This window comes from Blennius ocellaris (genome assembly GCF_963422515.1).
Source record: "Blennius ocellaris genome assembly, chromosome: 23".
NCBI classification, from domain to species: domain Eukaryota; kingdom Metazoa; phylum Chordata; class Actinopteri; order Blenniiformes; family Blenniidae; genus Blennius; species Blennius ocellaris.
In genome coordinates, this window is record NC_137672.1 from 17,573,134 (window position 1) to 17,599,909 (window position 26,776).

Consider the following 26,776-nt stretch of genomic DNA (forward strand, 5'->3'; position numbering starts at 1 on the left):
AGCCTTCTGACTTCTGTCCCGTGTGGAGGACTTGTGGTCGTCGCCACGTCTCCATACCCCTTGATTCATGTTGTATTAAAAATAGGACATTCTTGGTTTTCCAGTGATTAGTTTTCCATTCCCAGTGTCTGGCTGAGCAATGGCCGCAACTGATGGAAAGAGAACAAGAAATGTGTCCATGTGATTTTGTTTTTTTAACCGTTTTTGCCATATTTGCAAAGAGGGCAAGTAGAACTATTTTTATCCATTTTTCAAGTGTCTGTACTTTACTTCAGGTTGGACCTTCTTACATGTAAATATAAACATGTGTACTTTCTCCTTCTGACAGTCTTTAAACTGTGTTATTCCTCGCTTTAAGCCCTGTGAGTCAAAATCACACTTCAGGCTCAAACCAGCCGGTTGTAACAGTTTTCTGAACTGAAGCTGTAAAGATTTATTATTATGGTTTTTTTTTTTTTTTTTTTTCTTTAAAAGTCAGTTAAAATCTATTTATCATTTACTTTCTGACTCAAGACTATGACTGCTTTAACATGAGGACAGATGATGTGAAGGAGCCGGGGGACAACGCACTGTAGTTATGTAATATTCATTATAAACAAGATGTAATTATTAATTATCTTATTTAACTTTATCCCGTCATATTGACACTTTAACTTCTATTATTTATTTCCGTGTAGAGCCTTGTTGCAAGAATTCACCCAGAGATTAATAAAGTATTTCTATTGTAAACACAGAGACAGAAACCAGAAATACTCACAATTCGCACCACATGCAAGTGTGTGTGTGTGTGTGTGTGTGTGTGTGTGTGTGTGTGTGTGTGTGTGTGTGTGTGTGTGTGTGTGTGTGTGTGTGTGTGTGTGTGTGTGTGTGTGTGTTCAAAAGAGAAAAGGGGGGAAAACAATTTGTAGAAAATATTTTAATTTCACTTTTTCAAATGAAATACAAAAGTGAAAACAGGCAGAAAAGAACTCATTCCATTTAATTGATAAGATCATCATTATAAATATAATTACCATTATCATTGTTATTAACTCAAATCAATTCACCTTTAATTTATTTCTTTTTTTAAATTGATGTTGAAAACAAAACAAAACAAAACAAAAAAATCGTTGAGCACCATTTGTGTCAAAGTTCATAAATAGTTTTGTTACACTGTGCCGGGTAATTTCAGGATCTAATTCACCACGCCGCTGAATGTAAACTGGGATTCGTTACCATCATTGTCATGTTATGCCTCTGTCCAGCAGGACTCCAAATGACAATGTACACTAAAAAAAAAAAAAAAAAATCACAAACTTTTTCATGTGAACAATAATAACAATAATCATACTTATAATAAGAACAATTTCCCATAAAAACGATAATCAATTTTTAAAAAATTGCACCATACTGTTGGATTCTGTACCGCTTACTGACGCAGTGTAGCTCTGCTCGTGTTCCACATCTAACAAACGGAAACTTAAAAAAAAAAAAAAAGTGTTTGTGAGCTTGAACATCACATTTAAAACTATATTTTTTCCATCTGACTGCTTGAACTGAGTTGTTTTTGCTTGTTTGGGTGTCTGAGGGTGAATTTGCATTAAAAGTACGATTTTTTTTGGGTGATTTTAAAATTTTTTCTTGACGATGAAGTCGACTCCAGCAGCCTCGGGTGAAACGTGACGAACTGTTTCTGTGCACACGTGTTTTAATGAAGATTGAGTCCGTCGCTGTGGTTCGATTCTCTCCGATTGAGAGATCAGACGAACTCCGATCGGATCGCAAATCAATCGTATGGAGGCGTTTACATCAATATGATCAATTGCGATCAAAGTAACTGCAGCAACTCTGCCTAATTATTGCAAGTGTCCCATCATTTATCCCCTTGTGCAATCAATAATTGCCCAAAAAAGCAGATTGTGGGATAATTTGACTCTATTGCAACACATTTTGTGATTATATTTGACAAAAAAAAAAAAGTAAGGTTGATGTTTTAATTATGACGGGTGTGCGACCATTTCCTTCAATATACGATAGATCTGAGTCTCCGGTACAATAATCCAACATTTGCCCGCCTGGCAACACCGTATTACACTCAGCCCTGTCAAAGTTATAGCGAACAAGGTGGACGTTTACCAAGAGGGAGAGAAAACAGTTAAAAGTTTGACGATACTGACGTATCAATACTGAGAACAGTACTTGTTCGGCTCCCTACTCGAAGAAATACTAAGCAGTTTTCCCCAATTGAAAACAAAAGATGAGAAAATATAAATGCCATCCATACAGAAGTAACACTTCAAGTAAAAAAAAAAGTCTGAAATGAGAAAAAAAAAAAAAAGCACTTTTGCATTTCAGGTCAGATTTCCTCAGACTCTATTGATGTTTTGTCTACATGTTTGCAGGAATATCTCCGTTTTGTTGTTTGAGCAGCCTTTCTCGACGCACATTGTGATGAGTGTGCGTAGCCTTGCACGTTTCCCCCCCCCCCCCTCGGAAAAGAAACTGAAAACAGCGGATTCAAGGGCGGATATCTTGATAATACTTGTGAAATTCAAAGTAATCCCAACAAAAACAAAAAAAATCCAATGAATCTGACAGCAAACAGCACTTCACAGGAGGAACTCTGAGCAGAGGCGGCGGGTTCGGGAGCGAAAACGTCGATCAGAAGGCAAAAAGTTGAATCAGACAGCAGTTCAGCTGGAGTCGTCCAGTTTAAAAAGGGGAAACAAAAAAAAAAAAAAGATGCTTTTTTTTCTTCTTTTTTTTTTAATACCTGGGATGCGAGAGAGGGGGAGGTGGGGAGAAAGTTGTTGCTGAGGCGTGACGAGTCTTTGATCCCTTTGTGAGATGTGGGTGTGCAGTTAGGCCCCGTTTACACGACGACGTTTTCAAGTGAAAACGGTCACAAAAAACAACAACAAAAAAACAACTTTATAGGCGTTTTGGTCGTCCGTTTACACGACAACGGTAATCGGAGCCAGTGAAAATGCAACTTTTTGAAAAAAAACGCTCCGGCTCCGTCTCCATGGAAGCAGAAGAAACTAAACTTTTCTGAAACGCTGCCGCTGGTCAGGCGCGACACGGCCACAGAAAATAGTTCTGCAAACGCGAGAATAAAACGGCAAAAGTGACAATGGTGGCTAGAATGTCCATATTCTCCTGGGACGTCTTAGTTTTATAGCAGAGGGTCACCCGTATCATTATTATTTATTGCGCATTGTTCTGTGTGTATGTTTGTGACATTTCATTACAAAAACAACCAAACAGCACCCTCTTGTGGCCTGGCATGCTAAGAACATCGTTTTTTTTTTTTACAGCGTTTCTGTCGTTGCCGTGTCGACGCAGAACTTTTCTGAAACGAAAAATGCAAAAACCAACCAAAAAAACCGAGGCGTTTCCGCTTGAAACGTCGTCGTGTATACGGGGTCTCCACCTCTGAACACAGAAAAGTAAATAGCTAACATACAAATATACATTTTCCTGATTTCAGTTCCTGGGGCCTTTCAGATCTCTCTCTCTCTCCTCCTCCTCGCCGTCGTGGCACTTACAAACCACACAAAAAACCTAAACAGTCTCCCTCCACCCTCTCATTTCCTCTGACTCCTCTCCCGTCGTTCCCTCCTCCGGCCCTCGTTGCCTTCCTCCTCTTCCCCCCCTCCCCCCTCTCCCCCCTCTTCCTCTTCGGCAGTCTGTCAGCCAGTCGCCCGCCGGCTCAGTCTACACCTTGTCCAGGAGGGATCTCTGGCAGTAGAGGAGGCGTCGAGGCGTGCCGTACTTCCTGAAGAACAGGATGGCTCCCAGAGTGACCACGACCAGCACCAGCAGCAGGAGGGGGATGACCACGGCCACCGGCCCCGCCCCGCCCGCCGACTCGTCGATGATGATGACCTCCTTGCGGCCCTTCTTGGGCTCCTCGCTCTCGCAGCCCATCCAGTCGGTGAGCACCGACTTGGGGTAGCCGGACTCCACCTTCATGTACTGGTTGTTGAACTTCCAGTACTTGTTGGCCTTGTAGAAGTAGGTGTAGGCTGAGGGGAGAGGAACGGAGGGCGGGGGGTGAGTGGCGAAGGGAAATCTGGAAGCGGCAGGTTAGAGATAAAGGAAGACTCACATCCGTCTTCGCTCATGATGGCAGCCTTGATGTTGTCCGGAGCGCCGCTCCACTTGCTGATGGGTTTGGGGTAATCGCTGTCGACTCTGCTGGTCTGCTCATTGAAACGGTAGTATCTGCAAAAAACATAAAACCAACAAACAACTGAAGTGCAGTTGCATTTGTACGTCTGAGGTGTTTTCGTAAAGTTACTAGAAGGAAAAGAATCGATTCGATTGTTTCAGAATCCACAGAGCGAAGAGGTGAAAACACCAGAAGAGGGGCTGAACTCACTCGGTGCCTCTGAAGAAGAACGTCTGTCCCGTCGGCGTGTAGAAGAGAGCGGCGTCCAGCTTGTCTTTGGGCAGACCCGTCCCCAGGTCTCGCAGGCTCTTGGGAGAGTCCTTATCCATGGCAGACTCACTGAAGACCCAGTACTTGTCGCCTGGAGGCGGAGACCAGTTGGAGACATGAGAGGCGATGAAACCAGCGCAGGTCTGGGCCGCGGATGAAACTCACCCTTGAAGAAGACAAATTTGCCGTCGTCCCTCTCGTAGGCGGCGTTGATGTTTGAAGGCAGGCCCCTCCAGAAGTGTCCGATGGGCATGGGGTAGCCTGGCAGCACCTTGTTGTTACGCACACGCCAGAACCACTTGTCCTGCAAACCACAAGGATATTTTTAACTTTACGCAGAATGCAGGGCCAGGAGGGGGCGCCGCCAACGTGGAGGAGCAGGGTCACACTCTGGAATCAGAACGCGGGTTTCAAAACCTCACCTTGAACACAAACTTCTCCCCTCTGAGGACAGCGATGGTGTCGAAGTGTCCCTCGCAGATGTCTGGGCCGTGGTCCGGCCGGTCAGGGTTGGACTTCTTGGTAGGACGAGGGGGAGGAGGCGGCGCTCCGGATTTTGTGCCTGCCATGGGGAGGGGGGGGGCAGAAATTATTAGAACAACCTCTCAACAATTGTACCTTTCACAGGTACAACTCCAGAACATTGAGGCCCCAGTTACACAACGTTTCAAGACAAAACGAGTCGCAATGCAAGTTGTCCATTTTCTCTTGGAACCGTGTCTCGTGTAAACGGTTCCAAAGTCTAAATTCTTAAGCCGAGGTCACGAAACTTTGTGTCAAACACATGCTTTTAAGACTTTATTTACACATATAGAGGTCTTTAAGGCAACTGTTTGACCAAACATGGAGCTTTTTCTATATCAACAAAAAATGTTGCTTATATACTTTAGACCCACCGTAAATTGTCTGGATGCCTCTGCGGTCGTCGTCGGGCAGCTGGAAGTTCTCGGTTTCAAACCACTGGTACCCAGCTCGTGGACGGCCACCAGGAAGACGTCGTTACCTTCAAGAGAGGTGACGGGGGATCGTTACGATCGGGCAGCAAGCTACCGGCGGCGGACCCGACTTGACTTCCACGCCGTCCCCTCCCCTTACCTCCCTGATCCTCGGTGCCGGTGGTCCACGGCTCGGCGAGGTCGAAGTGCGTGTCTCCGCCGATGCCGTGGCCGGGGAAGTAGGCGTGAGCCAGGAAGCCGCCCTCGCCGTCGAAGGGCGTGCTGTCCCCGTGGAAGCCTTCGGAGAAGGACAGCATGATGTCTGCATACTTGTCGACTTTGCCTCGGATGTGGCTGAAGGGAATCTCCCTGAAGGTGAGCGGGATGGCGCTCTCCCACACTTTGAAGGCCTTTCGGATGGCGTCGAACGTGGCCCGCTCGCCCACCTTGGGGGTGTAATTCTCTATGCTGGGAGGACAGGAGAGGAGAGGATTTAACCACAACTCACGGATTATTACGTGGAAACAAGGTGTGATTTTTCTGGAAGACAACGCTTTTGACCGCTTTTATTTTAGGTGTTACCTCTCACCTTATTTTAATTTTCTTTTACAGAATAAAAATGACTCTAAAAACCTGGGAGAGCCTTTTATCTGCACTGCATCAAATGAAAGAAAAATTTAATAATGCCGATGAGTTATTCCATAACAATGGGATTTACTTGAAATAGAAACACGTATGCAGATGACAACAATGTCTCTGTGCTTTGACATCTGTTCTTATACAAAAAAATGCTTTTTATATCTCCACTTTCAATTAATTGCACTTTTTCTTCATATCTGAAATCCTCTTATTTTTAGTGTACAGAATACAATTTGTATGCATTGTGCATTGTGATAATTTGCCGATTTTACATAAATGCTTCATCCTCAAACCTCATTTATAATTGGTGTTTTAATCATTTTAACGACAATTTTCATCTCTGGATGTGATTATTTTAACTCTTATGTTTGTGAGGATTTCAACTGTCATTAACAACTTACAAAAGTGTAATAAACACAAATAAATACCTTTTTTAATCAAATAAGACCTGAAAAGGACTAAAATTACATATTTTACAACTTATATTTGCTGGAAATGGCATAAAATTCTAGCTGGATCACTTCAAATTCTTCACAATTGTCATTTTTAAAACAAGTGTCATTCTTCGAAAAGCCATGTGTTCTTCCAGTTAAGGACTCAAACTCCATTTGTTCATTTTTATTTGGGTTTCTAATTAAAAGTTCGGTAGAGTGGTGCTTGGAGCGTCGACTCCCTCTGGGTTTATAAGGCAAGTCAAGTACATTTCCTTGAATGCATCATTAAGTTTTCCAGAAATCAAAGTGGCGGGAGCTTCCTGACCTGAACGTGACCTCGGACTTGTCCCACTTCAGACCCTGCACCGCGTATCTCTTCCTCCTCAGGTTGGTTTTCAGCTCCGGGCCGAACTTGTCCGGGACGCCGCACCTCGGCCGGCTCATGGCCCTGAGGACGCAAACATCAGCTCTCAGCCTCCGGGAGAACTCGCGCTGCCCCCAGAGTCACATTCTGCCCCCAGGGTCACATTCTGCCCCCCAACAAGCCTGGAATCCCAATTATTCGCGCAAACGTTCGAGATTTACTGGCCGTCTATGATCAGAATATGGAATTTCGGGCTCACTCTAATGTGTTGGTGTCTATGGAGCCGGTGACGGTCAGTCCATAAAACCGCTGCATGGCGCCTATCGCCGCTTCGATGGACTTTGGCGAGCGCATGGCCTGAGCGTGGACGTCGCCTGGGGGCAGGTAGCCATACTGCTGCAGCCAAGCCTGAGGAGACACAGGGGGAGATGGTGTGAGAGGTTTTTATTCAAATGACTGGTCACAAAGTCAACCCAAGTTGATAAAATACGACATAAAACATGCACATGAGGTTAACCGATGACCCTCAGTTGTCCTCTTGTTATCTAAATATCATCTTCCGGCGACTGATTTAATTTTAGCGGCCCTTTAAGGTTACGGAGAAAAACATTTATTTCAATTTTGCCACAGAACGCAGCATTGTTAGACGATGACATTATACTTCAATAGCAATTTATCCCCCTGTCATATAAAAGTACAATAAGAAAAAGTGAGGGACACATGGACCAAAGGCAGAGGAAATTTATACGTTTATATTTCAATATAAACAACTCAATAATGTCTGAAAACGAACATGAAATTATAATTTCATCCCATGTACATGTTTTTTTTACACAATGAATTGAGAAACATTTTGTAATTTATCTCAGTTTCACATTTTTTAAGAGCTTTTATTCCACATAAATGCCAAGTTTTAGAGTTTATTTATACCGACTTTGACATGTAACAAACCTAAAAAGATTTGAAAGCGTCTTTAACAAAAACCAAGAATGGAAAAATTGTATTTAATGGTCTTAACGGAGTGGCCCAGAAAGGGTTAATCACTTCAAAAGTGCTGGATCATTATGACACAGGGCATGTTGGGACGTTATAATCATTGATATATTTTCCATTTTTGTTTAAAAAGCCAATAACTTAAAGATGCAAAAATCAAAGTATTGCTATAATTGTGTAATCAGTCAGATTAACATTGAAACTCCTGTAAAATCTCCACTGCGACTCTCAGTTTGGGTTCTTGAACCACATTACTGCTTGTTTTTCTTGTCGCATTTCATCTTCCTGAGTCAGACTTGCGAGAATCGGCAGAAAAACATTGCAAACATCTTAGTCAACACAAAAAAAAAAAAAGAACACACAGGGGCTCAGCCGCCTGTATGAACCTGTGCGGGTGTTTGTGTGGCTGAGCTTGCCTGGACCTGCTCCTCTGAACGTTGTCAGAAGATGGAATCAGGGAGTCGGGAGGACGTCTGAGTCTGTTACTGCAGCGGGACTTTATTGTCTTTTGAACGTTTTTTTAAAAGCCCACGATCCTCTGGATTTAGACCCCGGCTTGTTGCCGTACACTTTGTTGTGGGGTCGTAAGAAAACGCATGAGAGAGGAACTTGAAAGCCAAAATAAAAACACATCTGATGTCATTTCAGTCACGACGACCCCAGAACTCTTTGTCTAGACGATCGTGAGCCAAAATAAAAAAAAAACAACCGGCAAAACGAGGCTGGAAATAATGACATTTCCAGCAACATTTTCGTTTTTTTTCTCAAAGTCTTTGACGTCTTTGATGTCGTTCACCGCCGGCGCTCGTCCTCGTGTCAACCCAAACCGCCAGCTGTTTATCTTCACACATGAAGGGTCAGCCTTTTCTTCACGCCGCTGCCGCCGGTGGTCCAACGGCAGACAAAGCGGCTGCAGGAGGAATATTTCCTCTCATTGTGGTGAATACTGATTTGCTTTTCTTTGCAGGAAAACTGGGCGAGAACTTGGTTCCCGCCCGACAGTGAGACGTTTAGCGTTTGTTCTGTAAACAGAGAGAAACTGCGAGCCTGGCTCTCTCTTTTTTTTTTTTTTTTTCAAGAGAATCAGCGAGTACCATGTTAACGCTATGAGAGGGCGAGCTTAGCGTCTCTGCTATAAACAGATGGAAACTGACATTGAGAGGGCGAGCTTAGCGTCTCTGCTATAAACAGATGGAAACTGACATCCTTGGTCTCAGTTTTAGTAATTTTCGGGGTGAAATTATAGTTGTAAATGACAATATTTTCAATTATTTCTTCCTCTGTTTTATTTTTTAGTTAAATAGAGGTTGGGTGACCAGAAAAGTAAGCTTTTCATTATACACAGTAAATGTCTATGTATATTCACATATGACAGTAAAAGAAATATCTTAAAAAAGTGGAAAACTTTCGTATTATTTTGGCCGTTTACACAATAATGGTGCTCAGAACTACTGAAAACGGCTCCCAAGGCAGAAAAGCAATTAAAATAGAAATAGAGACTTTGATGCCATTGTCACAAGTACAACAGGATTAAAAAGTGCCAAACCATCTATGCTTAAAACAAATCAATAAACGTATAAATAAAAATGTTCAAATCTAAAAATAGAGAGATAAAACAAACAGTCATCACTCACATTTCACCACACTGGTCCCCGATGCAATATGTTGCACCTTTGTTGTTTTGTTTTGTTAAGTAAGGCGGAACTTTTCGAAAAAGCTCTGACCCTGTCTCCTTGTAAACCGGGAAAACACAACTTTTCTGAGCCGCTGCTACTGCGCATGCGCACCGCGGCCAGAGGAAATAGTTCCTCCGCACACGTAGATGGACAATAACAAAACAACGATGTTTCCTCCGGAGTGTCACGCCTCCCAGGCCACGTTCACCCGGGACGTTGTCGTTTTAAAGTTGAGGCACTTGTAATATACTTTTAACTATGTAAACGGACACAGTTTTCAAACCTTTCTGAAACAAAAAAGCAAAAACTAAACACTGTCGTGTAAACGAGCCTAATTGAAAACTTCAATACCACTTTGCCAGGATACAACTAGCGTAGCAAACAACTAGCGTAGCATTTCTGCTGTCAATATATATAAAAGTATTAGCCCGACTCTCGCTTTCCTGTTGTTTCCTAGAGAATTAGTTCCACGTTAGCTCCACGTTAGCTCCACGTTAGCTCCACGTTAGCTCCACGTTAGCTCCACGTTAGCTCCACATCCCCGTAAAGCGAAGGGACCAGCCGACACTTCCTTTCTTTCACAAGATTCTCCATTTGAAACTCATTTTGTTCAATCTGCACACAAACAAACCGCAGCCTGAAATATAAAGCAGGAGGTTTTATGAGGTTTTAGGTGCGACGAACCCAAACGTCACTCTTAGTTCTGGAGCCAAAACGCGCTGGTGAGCGTATTTGTTAGCGTTGTACTCGGGCCAGACGACACATTGAAAGCAACTCAACTGGGTCGAGTTAGAATCGTTTGTAAGCCGCTGGCCTCGCGAAAGGAAAAAGAACCTTTGGATGACAAAGACGACACGTTATTGAAATTTACTTTCTACTTTTAATTCAATCAGACCTCTGTTTTTAAATAATCTGATGTCTACTTCTCATAACTGCAACTCGCAGGTCATTCATTGTATCTAGGAAATTCAAAAATGACCAGAAAGCATACAAATGGAAATTATACATCCATATTCTACTCATCAGGGAGGTTCAGACGAATTCTGTTGTATGAGCGTCCAATCGCAGACAAAAATCTCTGACGTACCGTCAAAAACACGAGGTCATATTGCTGGAGATACTAAAAGTTGAAGTTAAAAAGGCAAAAACACACATTTTGGCAGATTGTGGACCGTAAAATTAAAGTGAATCAGGTCAAGTTAATCATAGGAGGCTTCAGTTGCACAAACTTATTTCCTCGTTGCAACAGCTGAAGCCAGAAAAGCGGATTTATTTTCTCAGCAACTCCCAAAAATAATAAAAAAAAGTTTGAGTTGCTGAGAAATGTGTTATTAAGTCACAAAAATTTTAATAAATTAAAAAAAAGTTTGACTGCAATATAAAATCTAATTGAAAAATACAATTTTAAATAATATTTGATAAAATAGAAAAACTATGTACGCAAACTGGCATGCAACTTAAACAACTCACCATGAAATAAACACAGTAACAATTAATTTGGAGGGATTTAAATTTTTGAGTTGCATAGAAATGTCATATTAAGTCAGAAAAAGTATTTTTTTTAAAGCATTAAGAAAATGTGATTAAAAATATAAAATGTGACTGAAAATAACATTTAAATAATATTTGATACATTTTTTATAAATCTTTAAGAAAACAAGCTTGCAATTTACACTTTCATCACAAAATAAACTGTAATACATTAATTGGAATTGATTTTAATGATTAGATCTGCTCTGGTTCACAGTTGTAGAGAATTAAATGCTCAAGTGTGCCTCTGCACACAGAGTTAAGACACATTTTCATCTCCACCACAAATTAAAGTGGTGGAATTACCCCCGAATTCCTCCGTTAGCGTCATCGAAACCTCACATATCTTCCCCGTTTCCACCACATGTGCTGCTTTTCTCTTCAGCAGGAGAGGAGTGGGGGAAGGAATACCTGGATGTACGTAAAAATGGTGAAAATGGCAAAGTTTCATTGTGTTTTAGCTGCTAATTTATAGGACAACGGAATTCGGAGTCACTGGAAATGGTATATTGCGAAAACGGCCTCCAGAGGTCAACTTTTTTGGGAAATAAAGAGGGAAAATGTAACTTAAAAAAAAAAAATCTCAACCGACAACCATAGCATTTGAGTATTTTTGCCGGTTAACTCGTTTCTACAACAAACTGTACATTTACTAGCATTCAGACTCGTTTTGTTTCATACAACAAACAGAGAGACAGTTTGAACCACCTTAAATGTTTACATGTGTGTACAACCCACAGCGCTAACTAGTGGCCTGGCATGCAAACTACAGCGTTTCCGGTGATTGTTTTCGACACGTCGTCGTGAGGCCGTCGTTTTTCGTTTTTTAAAGGACGACTGAGAAAAAAAAAAAAAAAAAAAAAAACATTCCCTGGACTTTGGCGTCGGATATCGTTCTCGTTTCCACCGCATGTGCTGCTTTTCTCTTCAGGGGGAGAGAGGAATGGAAACTGAGCGGCGGGGGGAGGACTACACACACACACACACACACACACACACACACACACACACACACACACACACACACACACACACACACACACACACACACACACACACACACACACACACACACACACACACACACACACACACACACACACCGGGAGGCTTCAGAACAAGGTTCATTCATGACGACCTGCAGGGAGGCCACTTCTCCCACGGCCCCCTGAATATTTCAGCTCTTCCCGATTTCTCCGGATCGTTTAACCATCTAGTAAATTTAATTTGCCCTCCGCCTCTCTCCCCGAGTCAACCTGCCCCCCCCCCCCCCCCCCCCCCCCCCCCACCCCCTACCCCCACCTCCACCACCCCCCCGGCCGCTCGGCTGACTACTGCCACTGTATCCCGCGGCTCCAGTGCGGTGACGCGTCTGCTTCTATAAAAACACTCCCCACGCCGCCGCCACCGCTGCTAAAAGCCCCCCCCCCCCCCCACCCCTCCCCACCCCCCCCACCGACGACTCTACACCCCCCACCGCCTCCAGTCGGGACGCCAGGTCTCCCAGCATGCACCTCCTCCTCCTCCTCCCTGGAACTCCCAGCAGCCGCCATCAAAGCCTCTATTTATTGAGACTTGTACATGGCGGGTATTGTTGGCCGCCCCCCCCCCCCCCCCGCCCCCCGTTCGCTGCGCCGCCACGTGTGGTCAACAGGTCGGCGGGCCGGTCCGGTGAACACACGGCCGGCTCTGTGCGGCCTGAACGCACAAGGCACAGACGGGGAAACACGGCGAATGTAAAGCTGAGGTCACGTCGGTGACGTGAGACCAGAGCTCGACCTTACAGGAGCTTTAAAACAATTAAAATACAAAATGCAAGGTTTTTTGGTATATTGACATTAAAAAAAAAAAAATTCCAATACTATAAGTCACTGTTTTTTTTTGTTTTCGTTGTTTTTTGGCTGGTCTGACCACTAGATGTCACTGTACGACAACAGAAAGCTGCTACAGTATTGCAGAAAAAAAAAAAAAATACATTACAAAAGTTTAAAAAAAACCAACTCCCAAAACAAAACAGGTTTTCAAAATAAAATCATATACAGGTAGTTCTGGAACAGCAGCTGCTGGCTGAGAAGGTTAATCACCCCGCGGTAGTTAAAAAAAATTTATGTTTTTTTTTTCCTCTGTTCGAAAAACAGATACTCCAGGAAAAATTCCTATATTTCTTTGTTGTAGTAATGAATCTTTTCAGTTAATATCATACGCTCGATTTACGCTCTACTAGTTAATGAGGAACAGGCATTTGTGGGATGAGCTGCAGAATCTTATAATAATGATCTAAAAAGCATAAATTTACTTAATTTTTGTGAAGTTCAGTGTCTATTCAGAAGCTTGACAAGTTGTTTTTTTAAGAACTGACCCAATTTGCCTCTACTAAATTAAATTTTTGGCCAAAAAAAGTGAAGTAAAAAGTTTCTATTATAAGAAGAGGAAATTCACATTTAGGATTTTATCCCAACTCATTTGCAGAAAATGGATTCAATAAACTTGATCTTATATCTAATGGATCAGTTTCTCTGCACCAGACGACTCCTCAAGACACATATTTAACACGTTTCCTGCTGAAAAACACAACGAAATGTCTTAAAACCATGTTCACGTCTAAACGTTTTTATAAAGTTGATTTAACTTTCTGCAAATCAACCTAAAGAGCTGATGTCTGGAGGCTTCAGCGTTTTCTGATGCTTTTTTGTTAAAATGCTATTAAATATTCAAATGGTAAAGGGAAATCTTACGTTACAAATCACAATAAACAAAATTGAAAATTAAAATGATAAAAAGTTCAAATTAATGATAAAAATCAGATTTAAAGAAAATATGACACATTAAAATGACAAAACAAAGGTTAAAAAAAGTGTGCTTATTAAAAGCAAAGCTAAAAGAGGAACCCTTTGAATATTTAGAAATCAACATTAACTTCTAATATTAACCACTGACATCATCACTAATTTGTCGCAGACCGACATGCGACGTGTTCGGCCTCGTTCGCGTTTTAAAATACCGACGCAGCAAAATCTGAACCACGTCTAAAATGGAGCCGGTGACCACGTCCGACCACACGCCGGTTGAACAAAGCAAAATCCGACCACGGGGGAAAAAAGTCCGATGTACGTTTATAGTTCCTGTGGTTAAAGACAACGAGGAACGGAGACTGACTGCGTGAGTAACACATCATGTGAGAATCTGTTCCATCAGTGGCAGAAGGACAAGAGGAAGGTTTTAGAATTATAAATATCCACCATAAGATATATTTATTTTCTGTGTCCAGGTGTAACCGCAGTGTCTGTATAAGTCACTTCCTAATATAAGTTCAGATGACAAGCGAAAGAACAACAACAACAAAAAAGGAATTGTGACTTATAGTCCAGAAAATACGGTAATAAATCGAAGGATCTTTTATCACGATACCTTCGTAATACTGGGAGAAATAAAAGACGTGTCCCATGCCGGGTAAATGCTTTTTAGTGTTTGTAAAAGTTCCAAGGAATTTAATCGTGAAAATAAAATAATTAGCACTTTATTATGATGGCGTCTTAAAAATGCGATAAAAAGTTAAATTCATCTTCATGTTACTCAGGCGTGTTTCGTTGCTTCACAATAACACAAAGATTCAGACGTGAAAATGTGTTTCATCAAAGCTATTATTACATTTATCATCCATTTATTTCAAAATCAAAAAGGAAAAATTATCTGAAAAAGGCAAAATATCAAGCAAAAGTTTGTTAAAATGCCTTAAAAAAAAAAAAAAAAAGGAAGTATGTGGCCGGCCTTCATATCTAGACCGCACCTGATGTCATTGTTTGTCCTTGTGACCCACTGAAAACTTGGCGTGTTTTTGGGGTTGTGCGTTTCCATGGCAACGGTTCTTGAAGCCAATGAAAATGAACAAATACTGACATGCTGACACAAAAATGTGAATATTTTTTGCCAATGAAAATGAATAAATACTGACACACTGTAAAAAATTAATAAATAAATAAAATAAAAATAATGTTGCCAATGAAAATTAATAAATACTGACATACTGTAAAAAATTGAAAAATAAATAAAATAAAAAATGTTCGCCAATGAAAATGAATAAATACTGATATACTGAAAATTTAAAAAAAATAAAAAAAATAAAAAACTTTTCGCCAATAAAAATGAATACTGACACACTGTAAAAAAAAAAAAAAAAAAAAAAAAAAATGTTCGCCAATGAAAATGAATAAATACTGATATACTGAATTTTTTTTATAAATAAATAAAATAAAAAATGTTCACCAATGTAAATGAATAAATACTGACATACTGAAAAAAATGAAAACATTTAAAAAATTTAAACATTTCGCCAATGAAAATGAATAAATACTGATATGCTGAAAAAAAAAAGAAAATAAATAAAATAAAAAAACGTCGCCAATGAAAATGAATAAATACTGACATACTGAAAAAATAAAAAAAATAAAATATTTAAAAAAATTCCGCCCCACAGATGTTTACTGAGGAAGTTAATCACACTTGTTAGTTTCCTGTCGTCGTAATGTCAGCATGAACCGAGGGAAGAAACCCGAGCAGGGGATGATGGAAAGCACAGGGTTGCAACAGAGAGCGAGAGAGGTAGAAACATTAGAGAGAGAGAGAGAGAGAGAGATGATCTGACTCAGTTATTCCTCTCACACTGGGCCAACGGAAAAAAAACCCAAAAAAAAACAAACCCAGAGTTTTCTGCTCCTGAGTGGCTGAATCTCACTTTGCCTGGAGGTTCTTGGCGTCTCTGACCCACTTCGCTCTCCCACCAACACTCTTTTTTTCTTCTTTTTCCCCTCCTTCCTTCCTTCTGGGTCAAACTCTCACCCTCTAAACTCTTTAATGGGAAAGAGACGAGAAGTGCTGACTGCAGCACCGGACGGCGAAAAAAAAAAAACCACTGCAGGAGACAGTATCTTGTTAAAACGGGCAAAAAGTCCAGTTAATTATGTTTCCAGTTCTGAGTAAATATAAAATATGAGTGTTGTTATAGTTCAGGACATTTCCAAGATATTACTTGACTTTGATTTAATCACAATATATAACAGATTTATTTTACTGATAGAAACACGTTTAAAAGATGCCCAATATTTTTCATTTAACTTATTACTTTTCATATTTAGTTAAAAAACAACAACTGGCATTTCAGTTATTAGCTTTGCTTTTATATTTTGTAAGAATCTGCGCTTCTACTTGAGTAAATAACTGAAAACAGTTTGTAATTTGACACCAGCCTCATTGTCACGTCCTTGTCTTTGTTTCCTTCTCAAATGAGTCACTTCAACATGTGATTGAGCTTCTTTTCTTTTTTTTTGCACGACACGATCGTGTCTCACGTCGCGTCTATTTCCGATTTTCTCATTTTAGTCACAATCATGAGGAACTTCACATGAAATCCTTCCTCATGATGGCAGCTTCTACTTCTCATTTCCTACATTTCAGAGGGAATATATAACTTAATAATACGTCACAGCTGTGACTAACGGACGGTGTGACCCGACAAGACACTACGTCCACAAAGTATTCAGGAACTGACCTGAAGTCAGTGGGAAAACTCGTTTTAGGAAGGTGAAATAAAACTGTGTTAATCAGTCGTCGACTTATTTTACTATATGTATTAAAGAACCTAATTCATCATGAGGGGAACTTGGACTTAAAAAAAAAAAAAAAAAAAAAAAGAATGAAACAAATAAGGAAAGAATGAAAAAGACACGTGTCTTTAGGACGGATTCTGTTTCAGCACATCTGGGCTTTAACTACAACACCTGGACGTGGAACTGATGTAGTTCCATCACAAAAATACATCTACAGAGTCAAACTGGGTAGTTTGGTGTCACTTCCTGTTTGATGTCGTCTCTTCGCCCGGGCTTCACCACTTCAGGCCTAGTCTCTCTCTCTCTCTCTCTCTCTCTCTCTCTCTCTCTCTCTCTCTCGCTCTCTCTCTCTCTCCGTTTGATTATTGTAACGTTTGTTTTGAGTGACGGCTCCAGTGGATCTTTGATATGACCTCCACACATGAAAGGCAGCGAGGGGATTGGAGCCAGATGTGCGTTGAGACGGGAAAACTGCAGCATTATTTTTATCCAGATGTGGAGGGAAAGAGAGAGAGAGAGAGAGAGAGAGAGAGAGAGAGAGAGAGAGAGAGAGAGAGAGAGAGAGAGAGAGAGAGAATTGCTCACATTGGTCCATCTCAGCATTTTACATAGAAGTGAAGAGAAGTTGGACGAGAAAGTGAATGAAAACAGACAAAAGTGTGACGTCTGTCTTGGCGTGTCTTTTTTTAACCCTAACCTAACCTAGCCTAACCCTAACCTAACCTAACCCTAAACCTAACCTAGCCTAACCAAACCTACCCTAAACCTAACCTACCCTAACCTAATCCTAAACCGAATCTAACCTAACCCTAACCTAACCTAATCCTAAACCGAACCTAACCTAATCCTAACCTAACCATGACCCTAATCGTAAACCTAGCCTAGCCTAACCTAATCCTAACTCTAACCTAACCATAACCCTAATCGTAAACCTAGCCTAACCTAACCTAACAATAACCCTAACCTATCCTAACCCTTGACATGGATTAAGTTGGTTTGTTTCACATATTCAGCGACATGATAAGCCACTCAAACTGTTGATCTCACCGGTTTGTTATTTTAACACTGCCAGTTTACTCTTCCTCCTCCTCCTCCTCCTCCTCCTCCTCCTCCTCATGGAGACACGTCTACCTCTTGATCACCGGTTCCACAGGCGACTCAACCCTGAAAGCCGGTGATTAAAGCTTTTATCCCGTTTCGGCATCAAGACAAACTGAAGCGTCTGAAGATAACGGTGCACACACACACACACACACACACACACACACACACACACACACACACACACACACACACACACACACACACACACACACACACACACACACACACACACACACACACACACACACACACACACACACACACACACACACACACGGCACTTCTACGATGATGTCACTCACGTCACAAATCCTGCTAATTGAGAAATGTTTGTCTCTTCATGATGATTCCAGATTCTGATTTTCTCATTGTTTTTTTCATGTTTATCACCTCGTCGTCTTTTAAATATTGACTTTGAGTCCCGCATAATGAACTTGTGGAATATCTGTTGGGAAGATCTTTGAAGACGACTTAGTTCCTGTTCACAGTTCCATTTTTAATTTTTAATTTTTTTTTTTATTAGAAAAAAAAAAAAGATTAATCCAGTAATATCTATCAAATAGAACACTGGTTCATTGTACATTAATCCTTGTATCCATAACATAGACAGCCAGTATTACAATGAAAAGAACAGTTTATATATAGACAAATACACGCGTATTTTCCTTTTTAAATAAAGCTAATTCATTATCCGAAATGTATCTTTGAATTAAGCGACATTTACCCATGAATACATCCATTTTCATTTGCAGTCTTGCTTTTATTTGCTCTATATGGTCTACTTCTTTGAGTTTGTTTTTCCGTTTGAGCCAAAAGACCGTAATCATTTTCTTAGCGACCAAAAGTCACATTTTAAGTATAAATTTGATGCCATTTGTTCTTAAATTGTGAAGGAAAAATCCCCAATATTCTGAAATTTGGCTGTAAAGGGATTTCAATGCTGAGACAATTTTGATCTGTTTTGCTTCATAAAGATTTTGCGTCAACACAGCAATGTTTTATAAAAAAAAGAAAAAAACAAAGGGTGTACTGAGCATGCCTGGCCACCAGTTGGCGCTGTTTGGGACTACACACACACACACACACACACACACACACAACAACCACAGCGAGAACGCGATACTTTCTCATGGACACACGACCGAGTTGGATTGTTATGACAAGTGACCGTCAAAATAAAAGCGTGGAGATCCAGGAGAACATGGCCGGGGAGGCGTGACTCTCTGGAGGCGGCCATGTTTGTTATTGTCCATCGACTCTTCTTTATCAGTTCTGACACAAAGGGGGGGGGTTTGACCAGGGAAACTTTTCTTCTGTCATCTGATACACTTGTTTTCCTCCGTTTTCAAGGTCCCACACCACATTTTTTAAAATTCTTTTTAAAGTCTTTTATTTGTTATTATTGACGTTTATCCTGATTCTGGACGGAGACGACCTCGTCCGTCCCCCTCAACCCGGAGTTCTTTCGCGTCCACGCGCCGTCTTTACACCTTGACGTGACTCAGGGGGTTGAACCCCGGCCGTGAAGGGTGACCATTACTGCCGTACGGTAAACAGCCGTACCGCCGCTTGTTGACTTTGTTTCTGGAGACGTTCATCATCGCGCTCCGCGGGAGGGAATCCACCCGCCGGCCTCTTATAAACCGTCTGAGTCTCTCCACCTCGTCTGGCCTTGACTCACACGCTCAGCGTCTCGCGGTCAGTGACTAAAGTCCTCCTCCACATATGGAGCGTCCGGCCACAGCTTGAAACACCAACACGTCGCTACTTACGCTTTATGGGGCTTAGTTTGGTCACTTTGATTTTTTTCTTTTAAGTGAAACAGTCAGAAAATGTGTCATTTATGTAAGATTTTGTCAAGGTCACCACGCCTATATTACAAATCTGCTGCTGTCGCGCCTCAGTGACGCATTTCACTTGAAAATATATAACAGGAAGAGGCAAAAATATGTGTTTTGAAAGTACCGTTTCAAACCACGAAGTTGCATGTATGTATGTTTTACAGAAATCCATGCAGGAATCGTTCCCATCCTAAATTTTAAAGCCTGAAATGAGAGAAACGCCGTCACGTTTGGACATCAGATTGATCATGTTATATTACATTATGAAGCTCTCTTATTATGACATTAAAAAAAAAAAGTTAAAATGACTAATTATTTAGATCTTGAGACTTCCTTTAACAGCTCCCAGGGGTTGATATTCATAAAGTAAAATACAACAGAAGCAGGTTTCGTCTTTACGTTGACGACTACAGCAGAGCCACATCAAAACACTAGACGCTCAAATAAAACAGACAAAATAACAACAATTGATTATCTGCTGAAAAGGTGTAAAGTTCAGGGGGACAGTAGTTCGTAGACCTGGTCACTTTTCAATCCCACATTTGATTTCTTTATCATCCCTATATTGAAGTACAGAAAATTCTACCGACAGGTTCAATAAATTCTAAAAAAAACTGCTTTTCCCAATTCCGCCACAAGGAGTCGTGACACGACACTGGCTTCCTTTACAAGGTAGTTTTCTGTCAATGTGACTGAATTCTTTATAAATGCTCATCAGTCAGTCAGTCAGACGGATCCCATCCTGCTCCGAACAGCCGACGTCAATAACGCTCAATGCGCTAATGCTACTCGTAGCGTAGCATTACCATCACAACCATAGCTGTTGAAACTCCTAACCAACATTAATCCAGGAAAATAACCACTGTAATATGTCTAATTTCAGATATAATTCCTGATATTCTAAGAATAATAACAGGAAAACTCGGATGTAAAGGTGATGAGTTGAATATTCTACTGCGTTTTACAGAGGAACACTTCAGAGGACGACTGACCTCTGACCCCGTCACCTCAGACACGTGCGCTCAAGGCCGCTTGTTGTTTGGCGGCGGCGCTCAGGATTCCTCCAAACAGCTTATTGACAAAACTACACCAGACACCCCCCCCCCCCCCCCCCCAATGACAGAACCGGACTCGTCTGGACTTCAGGCCTCTCCTGGTGCCGCTTATTGTGGCCTACTGCCCACATGTATGCCAGATGAAAACCATTAACCCCTCCTCCGTTCAAATACCATTCCACCAACAACACCCTTTTTTTTTTTTTTTTAAGAACAAAGAAGCTCAGCTGAGATTTGAAACACTGCAAATGCAAAACTGACTCCACTGCCGACATTCATAAACTACAAAAGCTGCACTGTATGAAAAAAAGGTTCATTTTCAATAAAAAACCACAGTAGATATTCAGTTTAATTTACTTGTGTCTCAGATTACTACTATAACAAAAGATAATCTGAACAAGGAAGTGAAAACTGCGAATTTTCTCTAAAAGAATGAAATACAAAGAAGTTTGGATATGAATTCTAACTGAAAACACGCGGAAGATATTTCTAAAATACCACAAAAATGCTTCTCGGTTACAGTGACGTGTCTGCAGCTCCTGCTTATCAAGCAAATAGTAAAAAGTATCAGTTACATTGTCAATAGCAGGTTATCTCTTCAATATCTGTGTAAAACGTCAAGGTTTGATGCATTTCTCACACAAAAAATAGATACAAAGCAAGTGGATGAACCCAATAGTTATTTGTAACTTTTAAAGTATATTAAATTGTGTGAATAAAGTTTTTTCCTTGAAAGGAGAACTAATAAATATTTCTGTAAGACTCCATCCAAACTTTTAAACATCGTGAATTGATTATATTCGCATTTAACCCACAATTAAACCACATTTCACAGATAAACTTTTGTGTGTTTGCACAAAAGTGAATTGGTCGTTTTTTTGGGGCACTTTTTTCCACCAATTACACTTTGCGTGCGTGTGTGTGTGTGTGCGTGTGTGTGTGTGTGTGTGTTGAACACAAGAGTGGGTCTTGTCTCACCTCAGCTCGCAGGACGTTTGCAGACACGGAGGTGCAGCAGAGAGCGCAGGCGAGGCAGAGGAGCCGCAGCAACATTCTGCAAACTTTACTTTCCTTTACTCCCTCCTCGGGAAAAAATAAAAAATAAATAAACAAAAACAAAAAATAAAAAACAACTTTAAACGGTGAAATCCGTCCTGAGAGAGAAGGAAGGACGATACGACACCGCTTTAAACAACCACCGACGCCCAAAACGGGGCAGAAAACCTTATTTTGAGTTGTTTTTTTTAAATAAAGCGCAACAAAACAAAGTTTGTGCGTAAAAAAAAAAGAAGAAGAAAAAGTAAAAAAAAAAAAAAAAGATCCCAAGAGAAAGACGATGAGCTGCTGCGCTCTAAAGCTTCATCGTTTTGTTAAGAAGCCTGCAAGTAATGTGGACGCTGTCGGAGAGAGAAAGGAAAGAGGGAGGAAGAGGAGGAGGAGGAGGAAGAGGAGGAGGAGGAGGAGGAGAGACGGGTTCTCCTGAAGGTCCTCCTCCAGATGCGCACACGTCATTGCATTAAAGGAGCGCGCGTGACAACAGCTGGACGCGTCCAGCAGTCTGGAGACACCTGGAGATTTCACTGAAATAAACCTGCGTGAACTTTAGATTCATTTATTAATTTATTTTTTTAATTTTTAATTTTATTCACACGGTCACTTTCAAAACGATTTTTGTCTCTTGAATTAAAAAAACTTAAAAAAAAAACTTAAAAAAGAGAATGAAAACAGTAGAATTTCTAAAAGGAGGAAGAAAAAGCGTTTAAAACGGAGCAAATAAATAAAAATCTAAACTGCTTAGAAAAGACATCCTTCCTGTGGCCATCATAACTCCTGCCTGTCAATAGTATTGACTGTTTTTTTGGTAAATTTCATCCTTTCTTTGCTTAAATGAGTCATAATTAAGCCTTAAAACATTCTTTTTTTTAAATATTTAATTAAATATTTGATATTCATCTTTTTCTATTTGTTCTTAGTGGAGCAAAGCTTAACGCAATTTCCCTTTAAGATGAATGAAGTGTTTCTATTCGATTTGATTCTATTCTATTCTATTCTATTCTATTCTATTCCAAAATGTCAAAATTGTCTGAAAAATGGCGGAAAAGAAGGATGAAATCATTCAAATCAGGTACTATTATATATATATATATATATATATATATATATATATATATATATATATATATATATATATATATATATATTTGCCGTCCTAAATTGTAACTGAAGCTTCATAAACAAGACATAAAAATCATTTCAAATCGATATGTAGGTATGAAACTACATAAAAATGTACGTGACATAATGTGACCAAACGAGATATATTGTGATGCAGCCTAGCGTGACGCTATGTGACGTAATTCGACGTAATTCGACGTAGCTCCAATTTAGCGTGACATAAATATGACAGAACAGAACTTAATGTTACAAAACATGACATCCAATCCTGTTCACGTTCCTCTCAGGTTTGACTTTTACCTCCTTTTATTGATTATCGAGTACCAGGTGATTCACTTCTGTCAGAAAACTCTGATATAGGGGGGGAGGGGGGGAGGGGGGAGGGGGAGGAGTCATGGGGTGTCCAATCAGAGCAGGCGGCCGGCGGTGTAGCCCCGCCCCCTTGCCAAAGGTTTCAGGCTGCACAAAAACAAAGAGAGGTGATGTGTGTCCAAGGTCACGTGTCACGTTTGGCCCCTCGCCAGGTTTCTCTTTCTTTCTTTCTCTCTTTTTTTCTTTCTTTTTCTTTTTTCCTTCCGCAGACGAGCGTCTGGATCGAGTTACGCCGCCGGCTGTTTGGGACCCGGAGCCAGGAGGCATGTGTCGAGGAAAAAGTGATGGAACCGTCACATTTTTCAGAGAGATGCTTCCTGCCAAACATCTGGTATTCTGGAAACATCTGTATCTGTATGTGTGTGTGAGAGAGAGAGACAAAAAGAGAGAGAATTCATGCACAAAGAAAGAAAAGCAGGTTAACAGCTGGTTGGTGTCGCCTCTTAAAACGTAGCAGAAGAAGAAAACGACGCCTGCAGGGGGGAAAAAAAGAGGAAAAGAGGAATGAAGCTGTCAAACAGAAGTTGGGGACAGAGTTAAAAAGCATCTTCTCCTCTTTCTTATTCCCTCGCTCTTTGCAAACTTGTTCTTTTATGAGGCTTCGGCCTGAAACCACTCCTCCTCCTCCTCCTCCTCCTCCTCCTCCTCCTCCTCCTCCTCCTCACACCACAAGTATCTGTCTGTTTTTGTCCTTTCTCTCTCTGACTTGTCCTCCTCTTCCTCTTCTTCTCTGCTTCAACCAATTCTAGCAAAGTACTCCAGTATTTGTACTTTGTACTCAAGTAGTAGTAGTAGTAGTTCTGTATTCATCACTTTACTGTTTAAATATCCTTTTTACATTGAAGCAGCACTTTTACTAAAAGTTTATTAATTTTTTTCAACACAAGCCTCTATAATAAAGTTGACCTCTGTGGATCAACGCCTAACGAGAGATTGTAATTTGACGCCAGCCTCACCGCCCTGTATTTACTCATACGCAGCGCCGCCCCGGAGACAATCGGCGATACAATAAACCATTACGACTCTTTCTTTGTTCACACAAAAAAAACAGTATTTTCTGTGTTTTTCTCTTGTTTCCAGGTTCCTTGTCGCTGGTTCAGACTTGAAAAATCACATTTCCTCCACCGTCCCTTGGCTTCGTCTGCAGGAATGTATCCTCCTGGCCTCACTCTCTCTCTCTCTCTCGCTCTACTTTTTTTCTACACACATCTGTTCATCCTCTCTTCCTCCCACTGAGTCCAAACTGTACGTTGACCTCGCCGAACCAATCCGTCTGGATAACCTCTGGTGCTCACGGCGGATCCACAGACGCTGTGTGGGAATCTCTTTGTGTCTCTTTGTGTCTCTTTGTGTCTCGACGTCGTCGCTCTGCCGTCACAATATTGTGTTTCAAAAAAAAACCCAAACCCCCCCAGAAAACTCTGGAACCGCCTGTAAGGTGCATTTTGTACCTGCCGCTCTCACAGACTTTACAAAAGAATTGGTTTGATGGCTTTGGTGTGTTTGTTTACTACAGTTTTGATTAGGATTGGTTTGTTTGTCTGGTTGGTTGGACGATGTTTTGGTTTTTTTAGGGTGGGGGGGTGGACGGGGTGGGGTGGGGGGGTTGATTGGTTTAGCAGCCACATGGTGGCGTGGTAGTAAATGTTTTCACACCACATCAAACGTGACGTTGATAGATCAGGTTTCCTGCAGGAGAGAGACGGAGCCAGAGGACCCTGGACCAACTCACTGTGCTGATTGGTTGGATGTTGGTCGGTCACTCTGGTTGGTTGGTTGGTTAGTGGATTAGTGGGTTGGTTGATTGATTGGTTGGTTGTTTGGTTGGTTGTTTGGTTGGTGGATTGGTTGGTTGGTTGGTTGGTTGGTTGGTTGGTTGGTTGGTTGGTGGATTGGTGGATTGGTTGGTTGGTTGATTGGTTGGTTGTTTGGTTAGTTGGTTGTTTGGTGGTTTGGTTGGTTAGTGGGTTTGATGGTGAGTTGATTGGTTGGTTGGTTGGTTTTCTAAGACGTTTTCATCCGACGTGCCATGAAAATAAAGGGATGACATTTGGTGAACAAGAAAAACAACAAAAAAACACAAAATCAAAGTGATTGTTTGACTGAATTTTGGACTTAAAAGACAAACAAGCAAAATTTTCCTGTGAATTACATGAAATGTAAAGTTAAAAGGGTTCCAATTCTAACTTTTATAAATTATGTTTGTTTTTTTCTGCTTTTTCTTTTTTTCTTTTTGCAGTTTCGTTATGGGGGGTTGCGTTGCGTTGCGTTGCGTTGCGTTGTGTTGCGTTGCCGCGCGGCTTCCTGCTTCTCCCCCTGAACGTCCTGCCGGGTGGAAACAAGGATGAGCTGCCAGACAGAAAGCAATTTACTCTGCCGGTTGTGAAACACGTCGCGGATCAAGACGAGGGCGGCGACCCGACAATTAAACTCCTCAGACTGACAAGGCAGCACATTTTTAATTTTCTTTCTCTCTCCTTATTTGTTCCTCCAGTTATCCGCCCGTCTTGCCGGCGGGGCGTACAGATCAGTCCTCCGAGCCTCATTCACGTATCTTTCCCTTCTCTCTCCTCCTCCGTCAGCCATTTTATTATGCTGAAGTCGTACGGCGGTGTGGCGGCGGGGCGGCGTGGCGGCGTGGCGGCGGGGCTCAGGCAGGAAGTGGCCCGGACAGCTGCTTGCAATTCAACCTGGGACTTTGTTTGGGTGACCTACATTATGGCACCGTTTACCCTTTACTGTAATTTTTTTCCCCTCCACATTTCACCGGCTTCCAGCAGTGGAAACTTACACTCGCACTGACGTTTAGATTTAAAATGTTCACTTTCTTTATTTCTACTCCGACAAGGTCTTGTTTTTTTTTTTAAGGCCCTACAATAATAGATTGGTCAATTTAAAGGCAGGCCCTTTATTTACAGGACGACGTTTAAAATGACAACACATGTTTTGTGTGTTTATGTAATAGAACCAACTACATATGCACACATTATTATTATTGTCCATCTCGCACATGTGCAGAAGATCTATTTACTTCTATGTGCTATGTACTGTAGCAGCATTTCAGAAAAACAATTGCGTTTTCCCCCTGTTTCCATGGGGACGGAGTTGGAGCATTTTCAAAAAGATGCACCCCGACTCCTTCCATTTCAATGGCGATGGAATTGCAGCATTTTCAAAAAGTTTCACCACTCCATATCCATGGAAGTCAAGCATTTTCCAAAAGCTGCCCCCCCCTCCTCCTCCTTCCATTTCAATGGCGATGGAATTGCAGCATTTTCAAAAAGTTTCACCCCTCCATATCCATGGAGGTCAAGCATTTTCCAAAACCTGCCCCCCTGTTTCCATGGAGACAGAGTTGGAGAATTTTCAAACAAAAATGTTGCGTTTACCCCCGTTCTCTTGGAGGAATGTTTTCAAAAAGTTGCATGTGCCCTTGTTTCCATGGAGATGGAGCATTTCCAAAAACGGAAATGTTAAAAAACGGACAATTAAAAAAACAAAAGAATTTTTAAAGTAGCGTTTTTTTTTCCTTCCTGTTTCCATGGAGATAGAGAATTTTCAAAAAGTTCCACATTGGGAGCCGTTTTCAAAAGGTTTCTTTTGTGACAGTTTGTCAGGTAAACGGACACTAA

At 41.3% G+C, this 26,776-nt stretch overlaps 1 protein-coding gene across 1 annotated transcript; it reads right to left on the reverse strand.

Annotated features, from left to right (window-relative positions):
* Positions 1 to 3,664: 3,664 nt before the first annotated feature.
* mmp14a (matrix metallopeptidase 14a (membrane-inserted)) lies at positions 3,665 to 21,951 on the reverse strand. Its single transcript, XM_080518847.1, is given in 11 exon segments — positions 3,665 to 4,007; positions 4,091 to 4,206; positions 4,364 to 4,514; positions 4,589 to 4,727; positions 4,846 to 4,985; positions 5,320 to 5,394; positions 5,397 to 5,426; positions 5,519 to 5,826; positions 6,757 to 6,879; positions 7,055 to 7,203; positions 21,576 to 21,951. Coding segments are annotated over 11 exon segments (1,617 nt in total). The 5' UTR covers positions 21,651 to 21,951; the 3' UTR covers positions 3,665 to 3,696.
* Positions 21,952 to 26,776: the final 4,825 nt, after the last annotated feature.